This window comes from Amaranthus tricolor, chromosome 4 (assembly GCF_026212465.1).
Source record: "Amaranthus tricolor cultivar Red isolate AtriRed21 chromosome 4, ASM2621246v1, whole genome shotgun sequence".
Lineage (NCBI taxonomy): Eukaryota > Viridiplantae > Streptophyta > Magnoliopsida > Caryophyllales > Amaranthaceae > Amaranthus > Amaranthus tricolor.
The window spans coordinates 31,662,612-31,683,338 of record NC_080050.1 but is presented as its reverse complement, the minus strand read 5'-3'; the positions used below and the strand labels follow the sequence as shown (position 1 = coordinate 31,683,338).

At 34.1% G+C, this 20,727-nt stretch overlaps 2 protein-coding genes across 3 annotated transcripts; one reads left to right on the top strand and one right to left on the bottom strand.

Annotated features, from left to right (window-relative positions):
• Positions 1–1,785: 1,785 nt before the first annotated feature.
• Positions 1,786–9,571, top strand: LOC130811429 (filament-like plant protein 4). The gene is made up of 6 exons (XM_057677753.1): positions 1,786–2,156; positions 4,491–4,622; positions 4,953–5,220; positions 5,835–8,229; positions 8,452–8,509; positions 8,684–9,571. Exons 2-6 carry the CDS (start codon positions 4,497–4,499, stop codon positions 9,122–9,124), a joined length of 3,288 nt encoding a protein of 1,095 aa, XP_057533736.1. The 5' UTR covers positions 1,786–2,156; positions 4,491–4,496; the 3' UTR covers positions 9,125–9,571.
• A 1,005-nt stretch (positions 9,572–10,576) lies between these two features.
• Positions 10,577–19,643, bottom strand: LOC130811430 (retinoblastoma-related protein). 2 transcript variants are annotated; one of them, XM_057677755.1, is made up of 19 exons: positions 19,469–19,643; positions 19,064–19,180; positions 18,322–18,426; positions 18,098–18,234; positions 17,907–18,003; positions 17,763–17,809; positions 16,905–17,100; positions 16,527–16,593; positions 16,215–16,394; positions 15,939–16,132; positions 14,503–15,382; positions 13,509–13,665; positions 13,299–13,371; positions 12,518–12,742; positions 12,306–12,425; positions 12,083–12,227; positions 11,873–11,979; positions 11,151–11,338; positions 10,577–11,056 (listed from the first exon to the last, which is right to left on the bottom strand). In XM_057677755.1, exons 2-19 carry the CDS (start codon positions 19,160–19,162, stop codon positions 10,900–10,902), a joined length of 3,174 nt encoding a protein of 1,057 aa, XP_057533738.1. In that variant the 5' UTR covers positions 19,163–19,180; positions 19,469–19,643; the 3' UTR covers positions 10,577–10,899. The 2 variants fall into 2 exon arrangements, with proteins under 2 accessions (XP_057533738.1, XP_057533737.1); XM_057677754.1 differs by having other exon boundaries at positions 10,577–11,053; positions 19,469–19,621.
• Between the last annotated feature and the right edge of the window lie 1,084 nt (positions 19,644–20,727).

Here is a 20,727-nt window from a genome sequence, read left to right as displayed (position 1 = left end):
TTCGAATTTAATTTCAGAATTTGAGTTTGAATCTAAAATTTTAAATTAAGCACAATCCGAACTTGCTATAGACTTATATTAGACTTATTATTTCAATTCAAATTTTCTTCAATTACGACTCAATTAATTTTAAATTTATTTTGATCTATGTTAAATTTTTTTGAACGCATTTAAAATATATGGTCAGCCCATAAATTCATTTAAAACTTAATTAGGTCTTAAAATGGAAAAGATGGAGTAAAAACCCTACATTCGTAATACTTAATGTGCAAACTTTTAATTTCATTTAGAACTCTAGAGACTAGAGTCATTAAACTTGGTACTCTTTTCTTTAGAACTAAAATAAGAAGCGAATCGAAAATCTTATATGAAAAACATAATACTTGCTCTAATTAAAATAAAATATAATATTCAACTTATTTAAATTTATTTGCCAGGTTTAATTTGTTTGATTTGATATAGATAGAAGTATGTTACAAGTATTAAGTACCGTTCGTTTTTTCCTATTGAATTCTTGCACCAAACCTTTTTGATAGTTCTACACTTCTACTATAAATCCAAATAAAGTAAGTATTGATGTCGATCATGTTCATGTTTTCAAGTCCTTTAACTTTAACTTAGTTAATTTATCAAAATCAGTCATATCAAAACAACTTAAGTTTTACTTGTTATTGTCACATTCATGAATAAATCTCATATCGATTTACTACCCAATAAAATATTGTGTATTAAGACTCCTTAATCATCTTTTACTAAATTATACTCTATAGTTGGTGTACACTATTAGTACCGCGTACTCGGTCCTTTTAAAACCTACACTTCATATTTATTATTTTGCTAAGACTCAAATCATGGGGAAATGAAATCAAACATTGTCAGCACTATAACTTAATGTACTTTATCAATCAAACTAAAAACTTATATCGACGACAATTTAAAAATTCGGAAATACTTTATACATTTTTTAGGAGTACGAAGTTTCGTGGAAATGGAAGGGGAAAGTTGGTAAAAATCAAATTCGATATCCTATATGAGAAAAGTGATACATACTTTAACTATGAAAAATGCTTCTATACCCTAAATCACATAACAACCTTAAAAACAAACCTCCTTTGAAAATGGATACTTTTAACTCCCAATTCAACCCATAACTTCTAATTTAATATGAGATCATAATGAGAGTCCTCTTAAATTGGGTAAAATAAGCCAACTAAATATATTAGAACATCAACTTTATATTTTAAATACCCGTAATTCCTTAGTGTTTAACATATCATTTTAAATGTTAAAATTAACACTTTTAGTATTAGAATGCTTATTGTATTAAATTTGAACTCATTGTATAAACATGTTTCATGGTGACAGTCCCATATAAAAATTTCTTAAAGAAAAAACCCAAAAATTATAGAGGGATGTTTGGTAAAATTGATTATTAGACAATTTTAGCTCATTCGGCATAAATAGAAAACTAGGTAGTAAAAAAATTTAATTATAATGTTTGGTAAATTAATTGGTTCAAATAACTTATTATTATGAATAAATTTTTTCGAACAAACTATTCTAGTAGCAAAATCAAATCATTTCGCAAATCAACTAATCAAATCAGTCATTTTAATCAACTATAAACTACAAATTAAGTCTATCTAATATTAATAGTTTGTCAAACACTCACTCCTTTTTTTTTCTTTTTTTTTTTTTAATTCCTAACACTCAAAATACCATCCCAAGTCTTAAATACAAAAACTATTTGAAATTGTTATTCATTTCTACTTCTCTTAAATTTAAATATTCCTTTTAAAAAACTTTGTAGTCCTATTTTGGAGCCTTTCAAGTGACACCTAAACACACCACCAAATACTTCATATTTTTCACTTTCTTTCCTTTCTCATTCCTCTCTCACTCTTTTCCTTTCTCCTTTCTTCTTCTTCTTCACCTTCATCCATTTCCTCCACTCCATTACCATCTTCTCTAATCTCTCTCCTTTGTAAAAAACCCTAAATCCCCAATACTTTATGCTCCCCTCATCTCCACTTCCATTATCATACCCACAATTTCATTCCACTTTATTTTTTCTAGATCTCCTCAATATTTTCATCTTATTCTTTATTACTCTAATTACAACATAACTTAATCTTTTCACTAATTCTTTTTATCTGGTAAGTTCCATTTTCACTTTATTATTGATTCCACATTGTTCCTTTTCTTTTTTATTATGCGGGTTTTAATTTATTTTTTTTGGATTTTTCTGTGCTTGATTTGGTAAATGTATGGTTTTTTAAAAATTGTTTAGTATATGTTCTTACTCGATTTGGATCGTTGTTTATTACTTCAATTTTTCTTGTTGATTTCTAATTGATAATGTTGGGAATTAATTTATTTTTATTTTTGGGCTCTCACTCCTCAATCTCTATCATTGAATATTGTTTAAAACTTTTAACAAGCTTAATTTATTAGTTTTATCTTTCCGATTTTGCTTAATCAGGAATTTTCCGCTAACCTAGATTTAAGTTTTATTATTATATAATTAAAAAAATAAATTGTGGTTAGTGGGTCTTAATGCAAGTAATTTTATGAAGTAATGGATTTTGATTGGATGAATTGTAGTTTTCAAGGTAAAGGGTTTTTAGTCTTTTCATAGATCTTGTGGGATTTTTTCAAAATGTTAGAAAATATAATTCAAATTTAGGGATAAAAAAATGGTAGATTTGATTTGATTTGATTATACCTTGAGTATGGTATGTTTGGATTTCCAAAGAAAGAAATAAAAAAATGAGAATCTAAAACATAGTTTTGGTATTTCTATGAGAGTAAGAGTATAAAATTACAGTGTTTTGGAAGCAGCATGAGCAGGTTATACTCTGTTTGGATGCTGAGTTACCCGAGGAAAAAAGATAAGAATAGAAAACAAACACCCATTTATGATTATTGGCTTTAATTTAATGCTTTGAATGTTTTTGTCTTTTGTGTCCCCATAAATTTAAACTTTTGGTGCTGTTTTTGTTTTCCTTGTCTGAGCTCTCCTAACCATGATCTATTGATTGTATCATGTATGATCTTGTTTTAATGTATTTTCAAAAGTTTAATTTAAGCAAAATGATATTTATAGCATATATGGATCCTATATAAGGAGGTGAAAAAGTATTTAAAATATTAATTATACTTTTAAGTCATGATTTAAACTTCAAATTTCTAAGAATCAAGTACCTCTTGATTGGAGAGATTTTGAGTTTTATTAGTTGTAATTCATAAAAACTATCAAATTTCTATTTTAATGTTTGTGGAAATATATTTTCTATTTATTTTTTAAAAAAATGCAAATGATATTTGTTTTTTTTAGGAAAAATGTTTCTTCTAGCTACTGTTTTAGATGATATAATTAAATTAATAATTAATGCTTATATATAAGTTTTCATATATTTTTTAATAGTCAAGAGAGGACCATAAAAAGACTGGCATAGAGTGGAGTATAGATTCAATAAACATATAGTAAGAGTTGGTACTTGGTGCAGTTTGTTTTCCCAAGCATCCCCTTAAATTTATTTCAGTCATGATATAAAGAAGCATGCTTGTAATTGTTAGCACTGGTTGTTGAGTGGAGTAGTTTGCCTGAAATAAGGCAAAAAGAGGGCAAAAATTTACTAAAAATTAAATCTTTTTTTTTTGGGTGTGTTAGTAGAAAAAAAAACTTTTTTCCTTATCTTGGAGGTGACAATTGACATGAGCCAAAGCCACTCTGTTGATGTTGCATGTTCTCTAATGGAAAGGGTTTGATACCTTGCCCTCCTCAGTACTTGCACATTTTTTTGACCTTTTTAGTTTTCAGCTTTGCTGCTTTTTCTTTGCACTTATATTTGTTGGTCCTTTGCATTTTCTTTTAGTTCATATACCCAATGCTTTAGGCTGATTTTACAATGGATTGCACACATTTTTCATGATAAAGTATTGAAATGAAAGTCTTCACCATGAATGCTTTGATTATTGCTTTGTTGAGGAAGGTTTGCTTTCAGCTAATATTTAGTGATTAAATGTGATTTTTGTTGGGATGTTTTTCCCACATCGACAAATTAAAGATGGTGTGCACATTTTATAAGCTTCTTCTCATTGCCATATGGTTTTGGGACGTATATATCCTTGGCTTATGAAGTGTGTGCATCTCGTGTTTCCCCGATAATACGCTGACATTCACAATAAGTCCAGCCTAATCAAACAATTTTAGTCGCGAATGGGTATCGGTCATGTTGTTGTAGTAAGGGGTGATGTGATTGTCTTACTGGCTTACCGCCAAATCTTTTGAGATATCACTTGAATCAGTATAAATGCATTTTTTTACACCTTTATGATGTAGCTAGTATGTAGATTTGAAAATCCGTACAACCCAGCTGGTACAATACAATGCAACTTTGTTTCTGCACCATGGCTAATGCTCAAAAGAATTACAAGTTTGCATTAATTAGTTTTACTAATATCTTGTTTTCTGTGGTTCAATGCAGTCTAACATGGACCGTCGGAGTTGGCCTTGGAAGAAGAAATCATCCGATAAGTCGGCTGCAGAGAAGGTTATTGCTACATTGGATTCTGTTGCTGGGGCATCTTCGGCTTCTGGCGGATCTCATCCAGATAAGGTTGCTTCTTGTTGGATTGCTGTGTATTTTATTTTCACATTCCGTTGTTCTACTCGTATTCGCTATGTATTTTGAATGCTTACATAGCTATTCATTGTTCTGTTAGATTCTTCTGATTAAAATTTCTGTAATTGGTAATTTGATGAACATTAATTCTTGTCTCTTACAAATTAACAGTTATGAGATTCTCTTCTGTGCATTAATGTCTTTTAGCACTGTTTATTGCTAAATGATACTAAAACTAATATATAATGCATGTGATTCATTCCAATCAAATTTTGTCTCGATTATTCTTCTCGGTAATTTGCTATTGCCATAATTTCTTCTCAGGGACAAGATAAACACAAGAACTCGAATTATGTTCAGATTTCCATCGAGTCTTACACGCATTTGAGTGGATTGGAAAATCAGGTGAAGACGTATGAGGAACAAGTGAAAGTATATGAAGACCAAGTAAAGACCTATGAAGATCAAGTCAAAACAATGGAGGATGAAATTAATGAACTTAATGAGAAATTCTCGACAGCTAATTCGGAGATAACTACCAAGGAAGAACTTGTCAAACAGCATGCTAAGGTGGCTGAAGAAGCCGTTTCAGGTATCTGATTTTGTTAGATATCTTGGGAATATTTTGATGCAATTATCTTAAATTTATTACCAAGTATTGCATCAGATTAACAACAAATCTTCTGTGAGACGGCAGCGTACGTGCGACCACTTATAGGTCCAGTCCATAATTTTGAAGTTGCCATGTTAAAGCTTGAACGGATATTTTGGACCTTGAAATAGGCATTGGATTTGCCAAACTTTAAACCATTGAAATGGACATTCTAAGTCTTATAATGGATATTTTACAGTTGGAGTAGGTAAGTAAAATATAAGATTAAGGATTGGAGTAGGGGTTTTAAGAGTTAGAATTGGCATTTTAAGTGGTGGAATGAGTGTTTTAAGGGTTCAACTCGATAGCTAAAAAATTAAATTAAGCCTCTGGGAAGGAAGATTCAGGCTTGGAGTTGGGGTTTTTACTTTTAAGTGTTAGATTTGGCTTTTTAAGTCTTGAAATGTGTGTCCTAAGGCTTGAATTCGGCAAGCATAAAATTTTTTTGGTCGCATGCGTGAGGCGGCCGCATACAAGTTTTTGTGTCAGATTTAATTCTTGTTTCTATTGAAGTTTCACAAGTGCGTATCCTCACTGTACGTGCTCTTCTGCAGGTTGGGAGAAGGCGGAAGCAGAAGCTCTGTCGTTGAAGAATCATTTGGAGACTGTAACTTTAGCAAAATTAGCAGCAGAAGATAGGGCTGCCCATTTGGATGGTGCTTTGAAAGAATGCATGAGACAGATAAGAAATCTGAAGGAAGAGAATGATCATAAGCTTCAAGAACTTACGCTAACGAAGAACAAGCAGTACGACAGAATGAAACATGAGCTGGAAACAAAGATGGCTAGCTTGGATCAGGAGCTCATGCAGGCTGAAAGCGAGAGTGCTGCTCTTTCCAGATCATTGCAGGAGCGTTCGAACATGCTTATTAAAGTCAATGAAGAAAAGTCTAGAGCTGAAGCAGAGATTGAGCTCTTGAAAACCAATGTTGAATCTTGTGAGAGGGAAATTAACTCGTTGAAATACGAACTTCATATCGTCTCCAAGGAGCTGGAAATTCGTAACGAAGAAAAGAATATGAGTGTCAAGTCTGCCGAAGCAGCCAACAAGCAGCAGATGGAAGGTGTGAAGAAAATTGCTAAGCTAGAAGCTGAGTGCCAAAGATTACGTGGTCTCGTACGAAAGAAGTTGCCTGGCCCTGCTGCACTGGCCCAAATGAAGCTAGAAGTAGAAAGCCTTGGTAGAGATCATGGAGAAACTCGTATGAGAAGGTCTCCAGCTAGGCCTGCTAGTCCTCAGTTTTCATCAAGTCCCCACATGTCTACGCTACCTGAATTCTCGCTTGACGGTTCCCAGAATTTCCAAAAGGAGAATGAGTATCTAACTGAGCGGCTTTTGGCCATGGAAGAAGAGACAAAGATGCTGAAAGAAGCATTGGCGAAACGCAACAGTGAATTGCAAACTTCTAGGAGTATTTGTGCCAAGACCGCTAGTAAACTTCAAAGTCTGGAAGCACAAGTACAAATGTTCAATACACAAAAGGGTTTTACAAAAACTGAAATCGTTCAAGCTGAGCGTTCTTTTAGTCAACATGCTAGTAATCCTCCAAGTATGACTTCCTTTTCTGAAGACGGTAAAGATGATGATACAGTTAGTTGCGCTGAGTCATGGGCTTCCACACTAGTCACCGAACTATCTCATAATAAAGATAAGAGCAAGGATAAACATGTGAAAACTGAAAATGGAAAACATTTGGAACTTATGGATGACTTCGAAGAAATGGAAAAACTTGCCCGTTTATCTGAAGATTCAAATGGTTCGATGTCCATTGCAGACAGTTCACCCAGTAAGGTTGCCCATGCTGATGTTAACAGTGCAATGATGTCGTCGAAGCAAGTGCATGCATCAGATTCACCAGCCAAACCTTCCGCTTCGGGAGATTCAAAACTTAAGACGGAACTATTGCCTTTGATGAACTTGCAATCAAGAATATCCAAGGTGTTTGAATCTGTCTCAAAGGAATCTGATGTTGTGAAAATTTTGGACGATATTAGACATGTTGTGCAAGAGGTGCACGATACTCTTAGTCCAAACTCGATAAACTGTGTCTTTGAGGAGAAGCACTGCTCAGATGGTGATGCTGATCAGCAAGCTGTACCAGAGGCTGTTGTGGCTACTGCAGAAAAGGAAATTTATTTGTCTGACAATGGAAAATATGAGAAACTAAATGAAGATCAAGCAGCAGCCTTATCTCAGATTCACAATTTTGTATTGTTCCTCGGGAAGGAATCTCGAGCAGTTCACGTTGTCTCTGATGATAAAGATGCACTAGGCCATAAAGTTGAGGAGTTTTCAATCATCTTCAACAGAGTAATGTGCAATGAAATCAGCCTTGAAGATTTTGTTTATGCGCTCTCGGATGTGATGGCCAAAGCTAGCAAACTTAGCTTTAGTGTCTTGGGCTACAAGGGTAATGAAGTAGAAGCGAACAGTCCTGATTGTATAGACAAAATTGCATTGCCCGAAAACAAATCACTCCAAAGAGAGAGTTATCTTAATGGCTGTGGTCATATCTCTGACTGTTCCTCAAATCCCGAGGTTCCTCAGGATGCTAATGTTATGTCAGGCTTGGAGTCACGGTCATACAAATGCTCAATAGAAGAATATGAACAGCTGAAAATGGAGAAAGACAGCATGGAAAGGGAATTGTCGCAATGCTCTCAAGATCTGGAAACAGCGAAATCTCAGTTACGAGAAATGGAGAAACAACTGGTAGATGTCCAATCAGAGCTGGCATCTTCCCGGAACATGAATAGCTTGGCTGAGACTCAACTTAAATGCATGGCAGAGTCATACAAGATGCTCGAAAAACAAGCTGCAGAGCTACAAAATGATGTCAATACTTTGAAGTCGAAATTGGAATTTCTGGATAATGAACTTGAGGCTGAAAAACTAAATCATCAAGACACTCTAGTCAGATGTAAAGATCTCGAAGAACAGCTACAAAGGTTAGTTTTGAAAATATATTTTGGTTGCTAATTTTGAAGAATAACAAAACAAAGCTTGAGGAAGATAAATCCTAGATATGAACATTCTACTGTGTTTCCTATTGCTTCCCTTTCCATGCCTTTTTTGCGGGTTTATTTCGAGATGCAAATATTTAATAGCCCCATGCCCACAATCCCCATCTATGTTCTGTGTGACTAACTTGTTCATTTGTGTTTTCATAGAAATGAGGAATGCACAGTGTGCTCTTCCGCTGCTGAGGTTGATGATAGAACCAAACAAGTACGAAGCTAATCCCTTAAATATTTCACTTTTTGATGTCAAATCTGATTTGTGGCTATTACTGTATTTTGACAAGCTTATATACTTCATTGCACAGTTTGTGCTGTGGCTCTGTTTAGATCTGATTGTTTTTGAATTCATTTATCGAAACCTTCTATTTCGATATATGTACAGGAAAAAGAACTAGAGGCTGCAGCAGAGAAACTAGCTGAGTGCCAAGAAACCATATTTCTTCTTAGCAAGCAACTGAAAACCATGCGTCCCCACTCGGAATTCATGGGTTCTCCCATCAGTGAGAGGAGCCAAAGAGGTAAAAGCCTCGATGAAGAAGAGCCAACTATAAGCAGGAAGAATACGGATTTGGATCATGTTGAGATGGATGCTGCCACTTCCACTCATCTATCACGGCTAGGTTCTGGTTCACCTTCGGATCTCTACAACGCACCATTTAGTACATCAGACAGCGAAGGAAATATCCTGAGATCACCCATTTCGAAAAATGCAAGGCACAGACCCACCAAGTCTGGATCTTCCACTTCTTCCACTCCCACACCGGAAAAGCACTCGCGCGGTTTTAGCAGGTTCTTCTCATCAAAGGGTAAGATCGGCTATTAAACTCCAACACGACAGAAAACATAGATCTTGGGTTCTTCTGCAGGTTACAATATTCAACTCACTTACTCATTATAGTTACTTCTGAATCTTGTGTTGAAATTCAGATTGATCTGTTGAGTTCTTCCAAGTCCTAGTGAATATCAGAGGTCAAAATTTTTACTAGTTCTCCATATGTGAAATAGGGTTCAGAAAATCATACTTGAAGTTGGCCATGTTCTTCATATGGATGTTAAAATTTTGTATGAAATTGCTGTATATGATGTTTACACCCCAAAATTCTGAGATTTTATGTAATCCCTCCTTCACTCACCCTCAAATCTAACAAGCTGTAATGATTGGTTCAGTTTCAGACTGTTGAAACTGTAAGAAAGTTGTATTTGAAGTGTTTGCCTTCATGTCTTGTATGCTTATGTTGCGCAAATGAATACACATGAAAGTTTTTTAGTACTCTCTACGTTTCTAAAAGTTTGTCGATTTTTTAATATGGGCATTATGAAAGATCATGGATGTGGTCTATCATTTCTTGTGTAAGTGTTGTTGCCAACCTGCCTCCATAGCGTCTCAAATGCATTTGGGGAATGAAGAACACATTTTCTACTCAAATCATTATACTATTTAAATGGCAAGATGTGTAATTTTTAGTGTGAATTAAGTTTATACAAGATATTTATCACGATAGATCAAATATGGAGCTTACCAAATTGTCGGACTATTATGCAGTCGTTGCCAATTGGGGTTTTGATTTGCAAAAGAATGAACAAATGAGTTAAATTTAATTGGTTGGGTTAAGAGTCATAAGTAAATCGATTTGATTAAAGTTTATTTTTCGAGGTTCATAGGTCATTTTGTTTTCCGGTGACCAAATTACGGTAAAATAGTTATAATGCTTGTGTTTTTTAATTTATAGCGACTAGCGAGTATAACTTGTAAAAGACTAAAATTTTAAACAATAATAATTTATAAATTAACAACTTCAACTATTTTTAATAAGTAATACTTGAATGGATGACACGAGTCATGACAAAGTCTTAAACCAAAATTCGAGGCCAAACTGCATCTTACGTGGAATATTTGCAAATCTCAAAAAGGTTCTTAGAAACAACAAATAAATTTAATCCACAGGGTCACTGTTATAAAATGAATATTTTTTTTTTCTTTTAATACTCCCTCCTATTCATCTTAAGTGTCTCATTTACTTTATGCACTCTATCCAATACACTTATTCAATTCTTAATAAATCGAGTTATGTATAATTAAAAATTATAAAAAATTGATATCAATAATCTTTACATCAAAACGAATCAAATAAGATCCCACATGACTATGTTTTAACTTATAGATTAATAATAAAATGCAATTTAAGAGTGATAAATGAACAGTGTCTCAAAAGTAAATGGGACACCTAAGCTGAATAAAAGGGAGTAATATAGTAACTTTTTTTAGATATAACGACCAGAAAAAAATCAGTCATATGACAAGTTTAAATGATGAATAGAAAGGGGTGGCACAATTAGATGATAATGTACATTAAGGTAAGGAAAAGCAAGACAAGCAATACCACCTTCCCAGAAATACACATGAAAAAAATGAAGGCATTATTAGAAACTATAGATATATAAAATTGTCTGAAAGTGATGGCAACTATATGAAAAACATACTGCTCGTTCACTTTCGTAGTCTAAAGCCTAGATTTTAGACGAAATTACAGAGAAAGAAAAGGGTCGTAGACATGAGTAGAATTTACATCGCTCATGTACAGTCAAGGAGTCAACGAACTAAGAATCGGGCTGTTCGGTTTTCATTGGTACTGGAGATGAGTTTCTCGTACAGTTTCCATTCTGAAGATAGAGGCTGTTAGCCACAAGAGAATCGCTTACAAGGCCGACATCTGGATCTGATTCGAAGTTTAGAGCTCCCCTAACTCTGCGACTACTGTGAATATAGCATGGTGTAATCAGGATCATAGCATACGTTTTACAAAGACACGAGGGAAATTGAACCTAGTAGATTTACATCTACTATATACCTATTTGAGTGGTCATTAGTGGCAATCAAATCTTTTGTTGGGCTTTGATAAGCATTCGTGTCAACCATATGCCTATTCAAGCGGTCATTAATGGCCGTCAAATCTTTTGATGGGCTTTGATAAGCATGTGTGCTTTCTCCTACACAAGCATAGTAACTCTTGGAGCTGTTTGTTATTAGAACATCCATCTACAGTTGAAAATTAGAAAATAACATCAGATCCGTGAACAAGTCATGTAATTAGCCAAATCATACTATCAGATAGCTATATTAGTTGCTTTGCAGTTCATGTTAGTCAAGAAGCAGCAAACCCTTGGCTAGCAAAACATTTCCAAAGTTATCAACAGAGAATTCACGAGCTACATTTACATTATAGCCCGACTAGTATTTTTTATCAACAATATGCAGGAAAGACAGCCTCAGCCACAACCAGTCTCCATTGACCTAAAATACTTGAGCTTTGGAACACATTTTTAACACGGGTAGGTGTCAACATGTCAGAATCAGATACTTGTGGAAAAATACATTCATTTTGGTCCGAATGAAGTGTAAAAGTGTCCGTAACTTGTCAAAGTCTGGATATGACAGACATTTGACTTAAAATGAAGAGTCTGAGTCTCTGAGTAATTAGCACTTGGCTTCATACATAGTCCTAAAGTCTGCCTTCTAAGTTCCAATTCAAATTTAAAAAGATCTAAACACTATCAAGAAACTAATGAGTACCTTTGACGACCGCAATGGAGAAACGTAGACATTTGTTGCCACCTTCTTCGGGGACATGTCAGGAAGATTTGGGAATGTAGATATTTTAGGTGACCCCGGGCATTGACCTAAGTCATCGATTATATTGCAATATCAGGAACTTGCTCAACTTAAATATGTGATTTTCGATATAATACTCTTAAAATATGTGTGAACACAATGAGAACATACCATTTTTGTTATTACTACTATCAGGAACCAAGTCAGTTTTCACACCAGCTCCTTGAGGGCCAAGCTCAACGAGAAGAGGCTTTACAGAAGGAATAAATACCTCGTTATAAAATGTTATGATATCAACATGATCCTGCCCTTGTCTCTGTTAGAAAACCACAAAAAGCTTTAGCCCTTCGGAGAAGTAGAATAAATTTCTGAGCAGATATAACAAATTACTTACTCCATTTCTAGGTGGAGATGACCAATCAACAAATACACTTCGAAAAACTTGTGGTTTACAATGAGTTTGCTTACGGTAGTTCAAAATAATTTCCTTGAACTGAAGGGGGTATTGAAGAATCTGCACAAAAAAAGAGATTCATCAAGTTCATGAAGCATGGCTCAGGAGCTTTTACTTATTTCTGAGCTGTTCTTTGAAAAAAGAGTACAAACCTTAGCAACTCCATACAAAGAGCAAAGGATTATTTGGTCAATGTGGCGATTAAAAAATAAGGACGTCCTTTGATTGAGAATTTTCTGAAAAAGGCAATATACACTCTCTCTCAGCTGTTCCTGAGATTGTCTTTTGGCTTTTGATTTTTGTGATGGAGGACTCTCAGATTTCTTCTCAAGCTTTTCAATCATACCGTTGATTCTGACAGCAGCTAGCTTCATGATCTGATACAATACCAAAGGGCTCAGTGGCGATTCTAACACAAGGTTTCTGACAGCAAAATCAAGCAAAGAGTTTAATTTGTCCTTTGTAGTTATTTTTAACAGGTCCATAAGGGGGGAGCCATGCAGGTGATGGCTATCTTGACAGTTAAAAAGATTACACAAGTCATCGAGTAACATCCAAATTAAGGTCCAAGTGTAACTAGCCAAATCGAGAAAATGATGGACAATGCAGAGGGCAAACAACAGAGATTGCTAAAGAAAATGAAATTCATAAGATTAATGTATAACAATGCATGATTGAAACCATTAGACCTACAAGCCAGAAATGAGGGAGCACCAATCTCACTTTACGTTCCAGAGAATTGGTTTCCCACAATAATGTCTCTATAGAAAAAAAAAAACTCTCCAAGCCCCCCTACCTAAAAACAAAATCCTTAGAAACCATACAAATTCTATGGAAATTGCATGAAATCATGATCCAGTTACTCAAAAACCAGAGACATCATCCAATTGCCAACAAGCATTCAATCTGCCAAAAACAACTGATGTCTCTTACCTTGCTGAAAAATATATTTACCCCAGTCTCTGCACATGTTTCTCCTCCACCTCCAGGACTCAGCCTTGTTGGACTGTGAAAGCACAAAAACCCAATTTTTAAGTTATTCTTCTAAAAAAAATTAAAAGAAGCCTTCCCCATACCAAAAAGATGAAAACGAGATTAGTCCAAGCCCTCAAAAGTGACAGTTAATTCATTAGCATATATTACCTTGCAAAAGCTGACTGCAAAGCTGGAGGAGTTAGCTTCTGCTTGAGATTGTTTATCAATCGCTCCTTTACCGGTGATGTAAAGGAATTGCGATCTACTAGGACACTTCGATACTCTGATAAAGTTCTCTTCGGGGATCTCATATCACCATTTTGTCCTGCATATGATGACACAAATTTTATTTTTTTTACAATGCAATAACATTAGAACACAGATCTAAGTAAAAAGACCACTAAAATTCATTTTCATTTCTGAAGCCTAATGTCCAGCAGGCCAGTGGTAAGTTTGATCATCCAACAATCCCTAACCACAAAACATGCAAAGGAGCCTGTTCTATTATATATGCTTGTTTAGATACAATAGAATAAGCACAACACATAGATATATGTAATGGATTTAAGTCGATTGCAAATTATGAGACTTGTCCCAAATCAGTTGTGTGGGAAACTTGTCCCACATTAACCGTGTTGTAACTTCACGTAATATAGGATTTAGAATCCACCACAATCTGAAATCCTGATTTTTTTTTTGGGTTAAGCCATCAGCAACCAAAAGTAGTCGTGAGTCATGACCAAAAAGGACATTGGGACTAATGGGGGGGTCAATTGTAACGGATTTCAGCCCATTGCAAGTTATTGAACATGTCCTCGGTTGTATGGGCAACCTCACATAGATACAAAAGGTACCAAAATCCATCACAATGAAAAATCCAAAACATTAATTCGCAAAAATGCATTCAAAGGATCTCAAGTTACATAGTTACTTAATACCTTACTCTCCCATAGTTAACTACTCTAACAGAGCACAAAGGGGCACAACCCTGCTCCAAACTGTCTCAATAGAGAGAATTATATACTACTAATTTGTAATTGCCTATAAGGACCCTTTTCCTACATCCAGAAAGCTCAAGATGAACATTAATAATTTGCAGTAGTGAGATAAACCTACTAATTTTTTCCCCTTGAGGGGAGAGAGGATAAGAAGATTGAGTTACCTGCTGCAGCCTCATGTTTATGTGATGATGGAAGAGGCGGCAAGCCTCCACAAGAAATGTTAATGTACGCAGCAATTGCATCTAGGGATGGCATTGGTTCTGCCAGTAGCCCAAAACGATTTATTTCGGTAGATAGAGCTGGTCTTGCAATAATCAAAGAATTATACATTGAAGAGCCTTTTTCCCAAACCATGCTCTCCAAGAGCCTTTCTTCCAAGGAATTTAAATGCCTTCTAAGCTCTCTTGGAAGAGAATCTTCATGTCTAATAAAACTTTCAATCACCTTGCTAAGATCAAAAGCTGTGATCCCAGTTTTCTCTAATACCGCTGGAAACAACATTGTGACTGTTTTATGAGTGGCTAACACCAGTTCTGCAGAGCATGCAAGCATGCATCTGTGGAACCTTTCATTAGTTAGCAAAGAAGTCAAATTATTAGCATGCAACAACTGAGACTCAGCTGTGCACATTGCCTCCAATACCCGGTAGTACAGCTTCAGCGCTTCTAATCGTCTTTGCTGAGCCCATATGTTGTCCGTTAAGTTGGAATTTGGTAGACTTCCAGCAACACATCTCTCCCCAAGAGCACTATTTGGAAAGATCGCCTCCATAATTATATGAGCCCTACGGACAACCTCATTACTTATATTCCTATCACATAACATGAAATACTTTTCCAGCTGTGGAGATGGCTTCGATGGAAGCGGCGATACAACAGTACGAAGCCACTTAGCAGTTGTCATTGCAGTGCTTACAGGAGTAGATGTTATTCTTATGTTCATACCACTGCGAGCCCCATTTATCAGTAGTGAAGGTGATCGAGAAGGCGAGAGTGGACTTGTAATTGTTTTTGTTGGAGAGGACATGTCATCAAATTTTCTCTAAAACGAGAGAAAAATATATTAAAATTTTGATAAGCATCACAACAATATAATACTCCTTCCTATTCACTTTAAGTGTCTCATTTTCTTATTAGGTCAAATCACCCTAAATGTCACATTTTAATTTTGGGAATGTTAATGTTACCAATTTACCCTACTAAACTTAACCTTTTCATACCTTTATACTTATTAACCCCACTTTACTCCTATCAAAATTTATAAACACTACACTCTCTCTCTTTCACATGTAGTCTCATTTGACCGCCTAAAAAATGGTGAAAAGTCTAATGGGAAACTTTGGGTGAATAGGAGGGAGTAATAAGTTAGGTGAGCATGTCATTTCATGCCTTTTTCACTTTCTGCAATAGAAGAGATAGTTCCTATTCCATATATTTGCAAATTGCAATTGATGGGTAAAGGTGAATCGGTAACCACCCAAAAGAAACACTCATAAGTGCATAGAGAGAAATAATCCAGAAGGATAAATCCTAAGATATGGTATTCACAGGGTTGTCATATAATTAATAAGATGGCACAACAAAGTATACATGACTACCTTGGAACCACTTATGTTCACTGCACCACCTGAAAGACTCCCTGATCCTAGTAAGCTGTCATCCTCATTAACAAAGACTTTTTCATCTATATCACCCTTGTGCCCAACTGTAGCATCATAATCCTTCTCTAACAAACTGATACAAGTTGGAAGTGATGAATCTTCCAACAAATCTTCAAAGTAAGTCAAATCGTCTGCATTTAACAAATTATTTGATTGAGCCAAACCTAAAATATTGTAAAACAGTAAGAAATGCATAAACGATCACACACACACCCGGGTCAATATTGTCTAGGTTTTCAGCTTTGCATTGTGAAGCTGAGCATGACTTTTTCTTCAAGATATTTGAAATTAGCTCATTCGCTTTCTGTATCATTTCCTTCACCTCATCTTCAGAGGTGTGGTATTTTTGACAAAGTGACGCAACCAGGTGCACACCTTTATCAGATTTCTTCTCTGCAACAATAAATCCATATATTTGTATGCTATTCTCAGAAGATACATCTCCCCTCCCCTTAAAGTAGAGTGCCAGGAGGGGGGCATCAAATAAGCAAAAAAAATTGAGCCTCTACAGATTATAAACAGTACCAAACAATGGCGAATCAAGAACATTGAAGCTCCTCATATGAGTAGGGATGTGAATGATCAAGATGGCCTGCAACAAACTTAATGTATTACTATGGCAGCATGATTCCTACTTAATGAATCAAATACACAATAGAAGGAAAACTAAACTAATCAAAAATAATATAGAAATAAAAACCAAAATAACTACAACATTCCATTACCCCGATGCTCTAACGGAAAATATGTTTACACAATAAAAACTCAGACACTAAATAATTGCAAATGTCAATCATGTTTCTTGCATCTGATAAGGTTTTTAGAAGGGTCAGAGGATTCATCAAACTGATTTAGCAGTTACAAAAACAAAAAACTTTACAGCCCAAACCAATAGTCACTTACCAACACAGAGACTATTCCAGTAGTGCTGGTTACTAGGTCCTTAAACCTGCTGAAGGCATGGACACGAAGGGACAAAAACAGCAGCCAACCAAACCTATAATACTCTGAAACACAACCAGAAGAACAACTTCTTGCATCACCAGACATTTTATCAGCTTCGGTTTTGAAAAATTCGTGATATGTTCTCTTGTAGTACCTGTAAAGTAATGGAATCAATAAGACTTAGTCACTATATTGCCAGAAACAGCAGCTTAAATAAACCAAAGTAATAATTATAAAATATAATATAGTAAGGGAAATTGACAAGTTAATATTGGAAACAATAAATGTTCCAGCATTCATAGTACAAAACTTCGCAGACCAATTTTGAACTACAATTTGACCTAGTCATTGATTGGTAGTGCAGATTACAAATTTGACAAGTCTGAGATGTTGTGATTTCTGAGCCTTGATATGCAGCCATTGTACAAATTGAAATCCCATTAAAGTTTCAATAAATTTTCTGTGCAGTTAGAACATCATTTTATTACACCAATGACAATAATAAGTGATTCGCACCTATGAAGGGTTTAGTGTAGGATGTAACTCATGTAGGCAACCTTAACTTTGTTATAACAAAGAGGTTATTTCCGAGTGAACCTAAATAAAAGTAAATTTTACAAGCAGATACAGGAAAAACAAAATCAATACAGCAAATTTAATTTAAAGTTGTAACTAAAAAAATCCATGCAATGCATGGTAAAATCTGGGAACAAGGAGCACATCAACCGTAATATTGACAATAATACAGCATGCAGACAGTTTCATAATTGTAAGAGCTTTTCTAACTGCTACACAAGGCATCGAAAGAGGACCTACTTGCTTAGACAGCTCAAGTGCACGAAATTGGCTTGCAATTCCTTTGCCTGATCAAGATGAAAATTGAAATGATTATTCAACTATAAAATAATTTAATGGGCAATGAAACAATTGGGGGAAAATATTTAAACATAAATGACTTACCTCCAGCCTCTTCTCCCAATCTGCACCATACATATTACTTAAAATTGCACCAACCTTCAAGATAAACTGAGGAAGCTCTTTGAGATAATCTATAAGGCTGCAATTAATAAAAACAAAAAAATCAGATACAAAACGACAAGAGCAGTCCAGAAAAAAAATAGTTTCAAACAAAACATGGGGCGACAAATTACTTCAATTTCAAAGCTTTTAAAATCTGGCACAATGTAACACCACTTTGATCTTCACTTGCATCAGTTGTAGTTCTTTCACTCAGTCTCCTACTAGTGTAAAGAACAAAAGCGAACAAATATTTCTCTAATTCTTCTGGCTGGTGACAGAAAAGATAAAAAAATTACACTTCCAAACAAACACAATCGACCAACAAAAGTTTTCTTTTTAACTAAATATCATGTACCGATGTGCTTCCCATAGTTGACACATTATTCAGCAGAATACTTTTGCTATCTGTAAAAAGCTTCATGGCTTCCGAAAACGTTTTGCCATCAATGCAAAACTGGTTCTGTAAACACAGTTTCAAAATAAAGTTAGACTCTAAAATCCTACAATAAACCATTCAGTAACCTGATATTTGAATTTAACAAACTAACAACAAAAAAAAAATTATTATTAGGTTTTAAAATCCCCAATAATTAAGCTTCAATGACCTAAATTTTGAAACTTGCTTTTATTAGCAGGTATAAAACTAATTCAAACATCAACAAAAGAACAAAATTTTGAATGACTAAAGCAATTAGAGATTCAATTTACTAGTATATTACAAGACTAAAAGAGAAAGAAAATAAATCAAAGGAAAAATTGTCAAAAATAATCCGACATTTCATTCATCCGCTGCAAATAATCCCACCTTTGGATTATTTTCTAATAATCCAACCTTTTGTATGTTTTATCTCCCAGCATATCCAATGACCTAAACCACCATAACCCCACCCCCTAAAACACCACAACACCACCCCTTCCCTCACCCATAGGGTATGCTGGGAGCAAGTACATATTAAAGATGAAATTATTAGAAAATAATCAATAGGTGAGATTATTCACAGCGGACGAGTAAAATATTGGATTATTTTTAACAATTTTCATAAATCAAATAGGGAAATTAAAAAATAAAATAAAAAAGAACAGAAAAAGCACAAAACCTTGCAGAGTTCAGCATATTGAGTTTCGATTTCACCACTGTTTACACAGTTCACTGATGCTGTCTTCGATTCATCCATTTTTACAACAGATGGACTCATAAAATTTGAACCAAAACCCTAGAACAAAGGTAACACCCAATATACACAAAAAATTAGGTGAAATCAAAATATAAACTAAAACCTCAAATAAACAATAAGAATATCGATATGTAGTAAATAAAAATTAAAAAAAAAAAACCAACAATTTCAAGACAGAAAAAAGTGTAGATCTCTTCGATTTCACCGCCGACAATGTCGCAAATTTGTAGATCAATCCACAAAAAAATTAAAAATTGAAAACCCTAAAATCGGTAAACCCTAAAAGAGAGAAAAATATTGAAATATGTAATTAAAAAAAATTCTTACCTTGAGTAAAAATGGAATTCAAGAAGAAAAAATTTCTTCTTTAATGTGTTTTTTTATCTCTCTTCAGACTTCAATGAAGTTTTCTCTCTCTTCAATGAACGCCTTGTTTTGGAATCTTCAATGAGATAGCGCGGGAAAAGGATAATGGTATGTTATTATGTATTATGTATATGTATCATCTCCATCATGATGGTTTTTTCCATATCATACATACGTACATATATACATGGACTATCCAATCAGAGCTTGCCACGTCATGTAAGGGTTCGTTGTTTTGCCGCCAATTTTCTTGAGGTTGCTTATGAAGATTATTTAATTTAAGAAAAAAATAATTAAGTTTTGAACCTTGGATCTATCTCTTTTGTAAGGCCCAATGTTTAATTACATTTTCATTTAAAAAAAAAATTGCTAAAGTTTCACAAAATGATTTCTAAATTTTTTATAATTTCAATCTTTAAATTATTGTTTGTTATATTAATTAAATTATGAACTTCATTTAATTTTATATAGTACCTTTTAATTTGTATATTGAGTGTATAAATTAGTCTTATGTATAAGTATAGTATTTACTTATATTATTATTATGTTTTTTCTTTACTTAATTATTTATGATTGGCGATTAAAATCATTATTTTAATTGGTCATTACCTGATCTAACTAATTGCTCTTTCTTCTCATATGTTTTGTCTACTTAATTCAATTAAATAAAAATTAATTTTTAAACGAGACTAGATTAAAAATATACCTTAACTTAAAGTCTAATCTATCTATTTTAAGTATGTAACTATGTTGGATTTGGAAAAATATGATGAATGTGATAATGTTACATACAATATGATCCATCAGCCATGATTATATCATTGATTATTCATGCATCCTGGAATTGATTATTCCTTAAATGACAATTTTACATTGTTTTTCCTTGAGATTTCAAGACTTATAATTAGTGGCATACCCAATGCATTAATATAGGATAATATCTACTACTCCTATTATCTACGCATGCTGCTTAGCTTAATTCATTATTATCATTTCTTTCTTTTATATATATATATATATATATATATATATATATTTGAAATAAATTTTTTCCTTTTTATATAATTACACACTTCAATAGTAATAAAGTTTATATCAAATGATTCGGATCATAATTTAGCTGAAAAATTCGTCAACATTCGCTTCACATCAAATCCCACCACCTTCAACAATGAATTTGTTAGCTAATTCAATTGTTAAAAAATGACATTATTTGTCGT

Coding starts and splice junctions, on each gene's coding strand:
- LOC130811429 (XM_057677753.1), top strand. CDS start 4,497: ATGGACCGTCGGAGTTGGCCTTGGAAGAAGAAATCATCCGATAAGTCG. Junction 4,623..4,952: donor GCGGATCTCATCCAGATAAG/GTTGCTTCTTGT, acceptor ATTTCTTCTCAG/GGACAAGATAAACACAAGAA. Junction 5,221..5,834: donor GGCTGAAGAAGCCGTTTCAG/GTATCTGATTTT, acceptor GCTCTTCTGCAG/GTTGGGAGAAGGCGGAAGCA.
- LOC130811430 (XM_057677755.1), bottom strand. CDS start 19,162: ATGAGTCCATCTGTTGTAAAAATGGATGAATCGAAGACAGCATCAGTG. Junction 17,810..17,906: donor ATTGGGAGAAGAGGCTGGAG/GTAAGTCATTTA, acceptor CATCTTGATCAG/GCAAAGGAATTGCAAGCCAA. Junction 15,383..15,938: donor TGAACATAAGTGGTTCCAAG/GTAGTCATGTAT, acceptor CTCTCGTTTTAG/AGAAAATTTGATGACATGTC.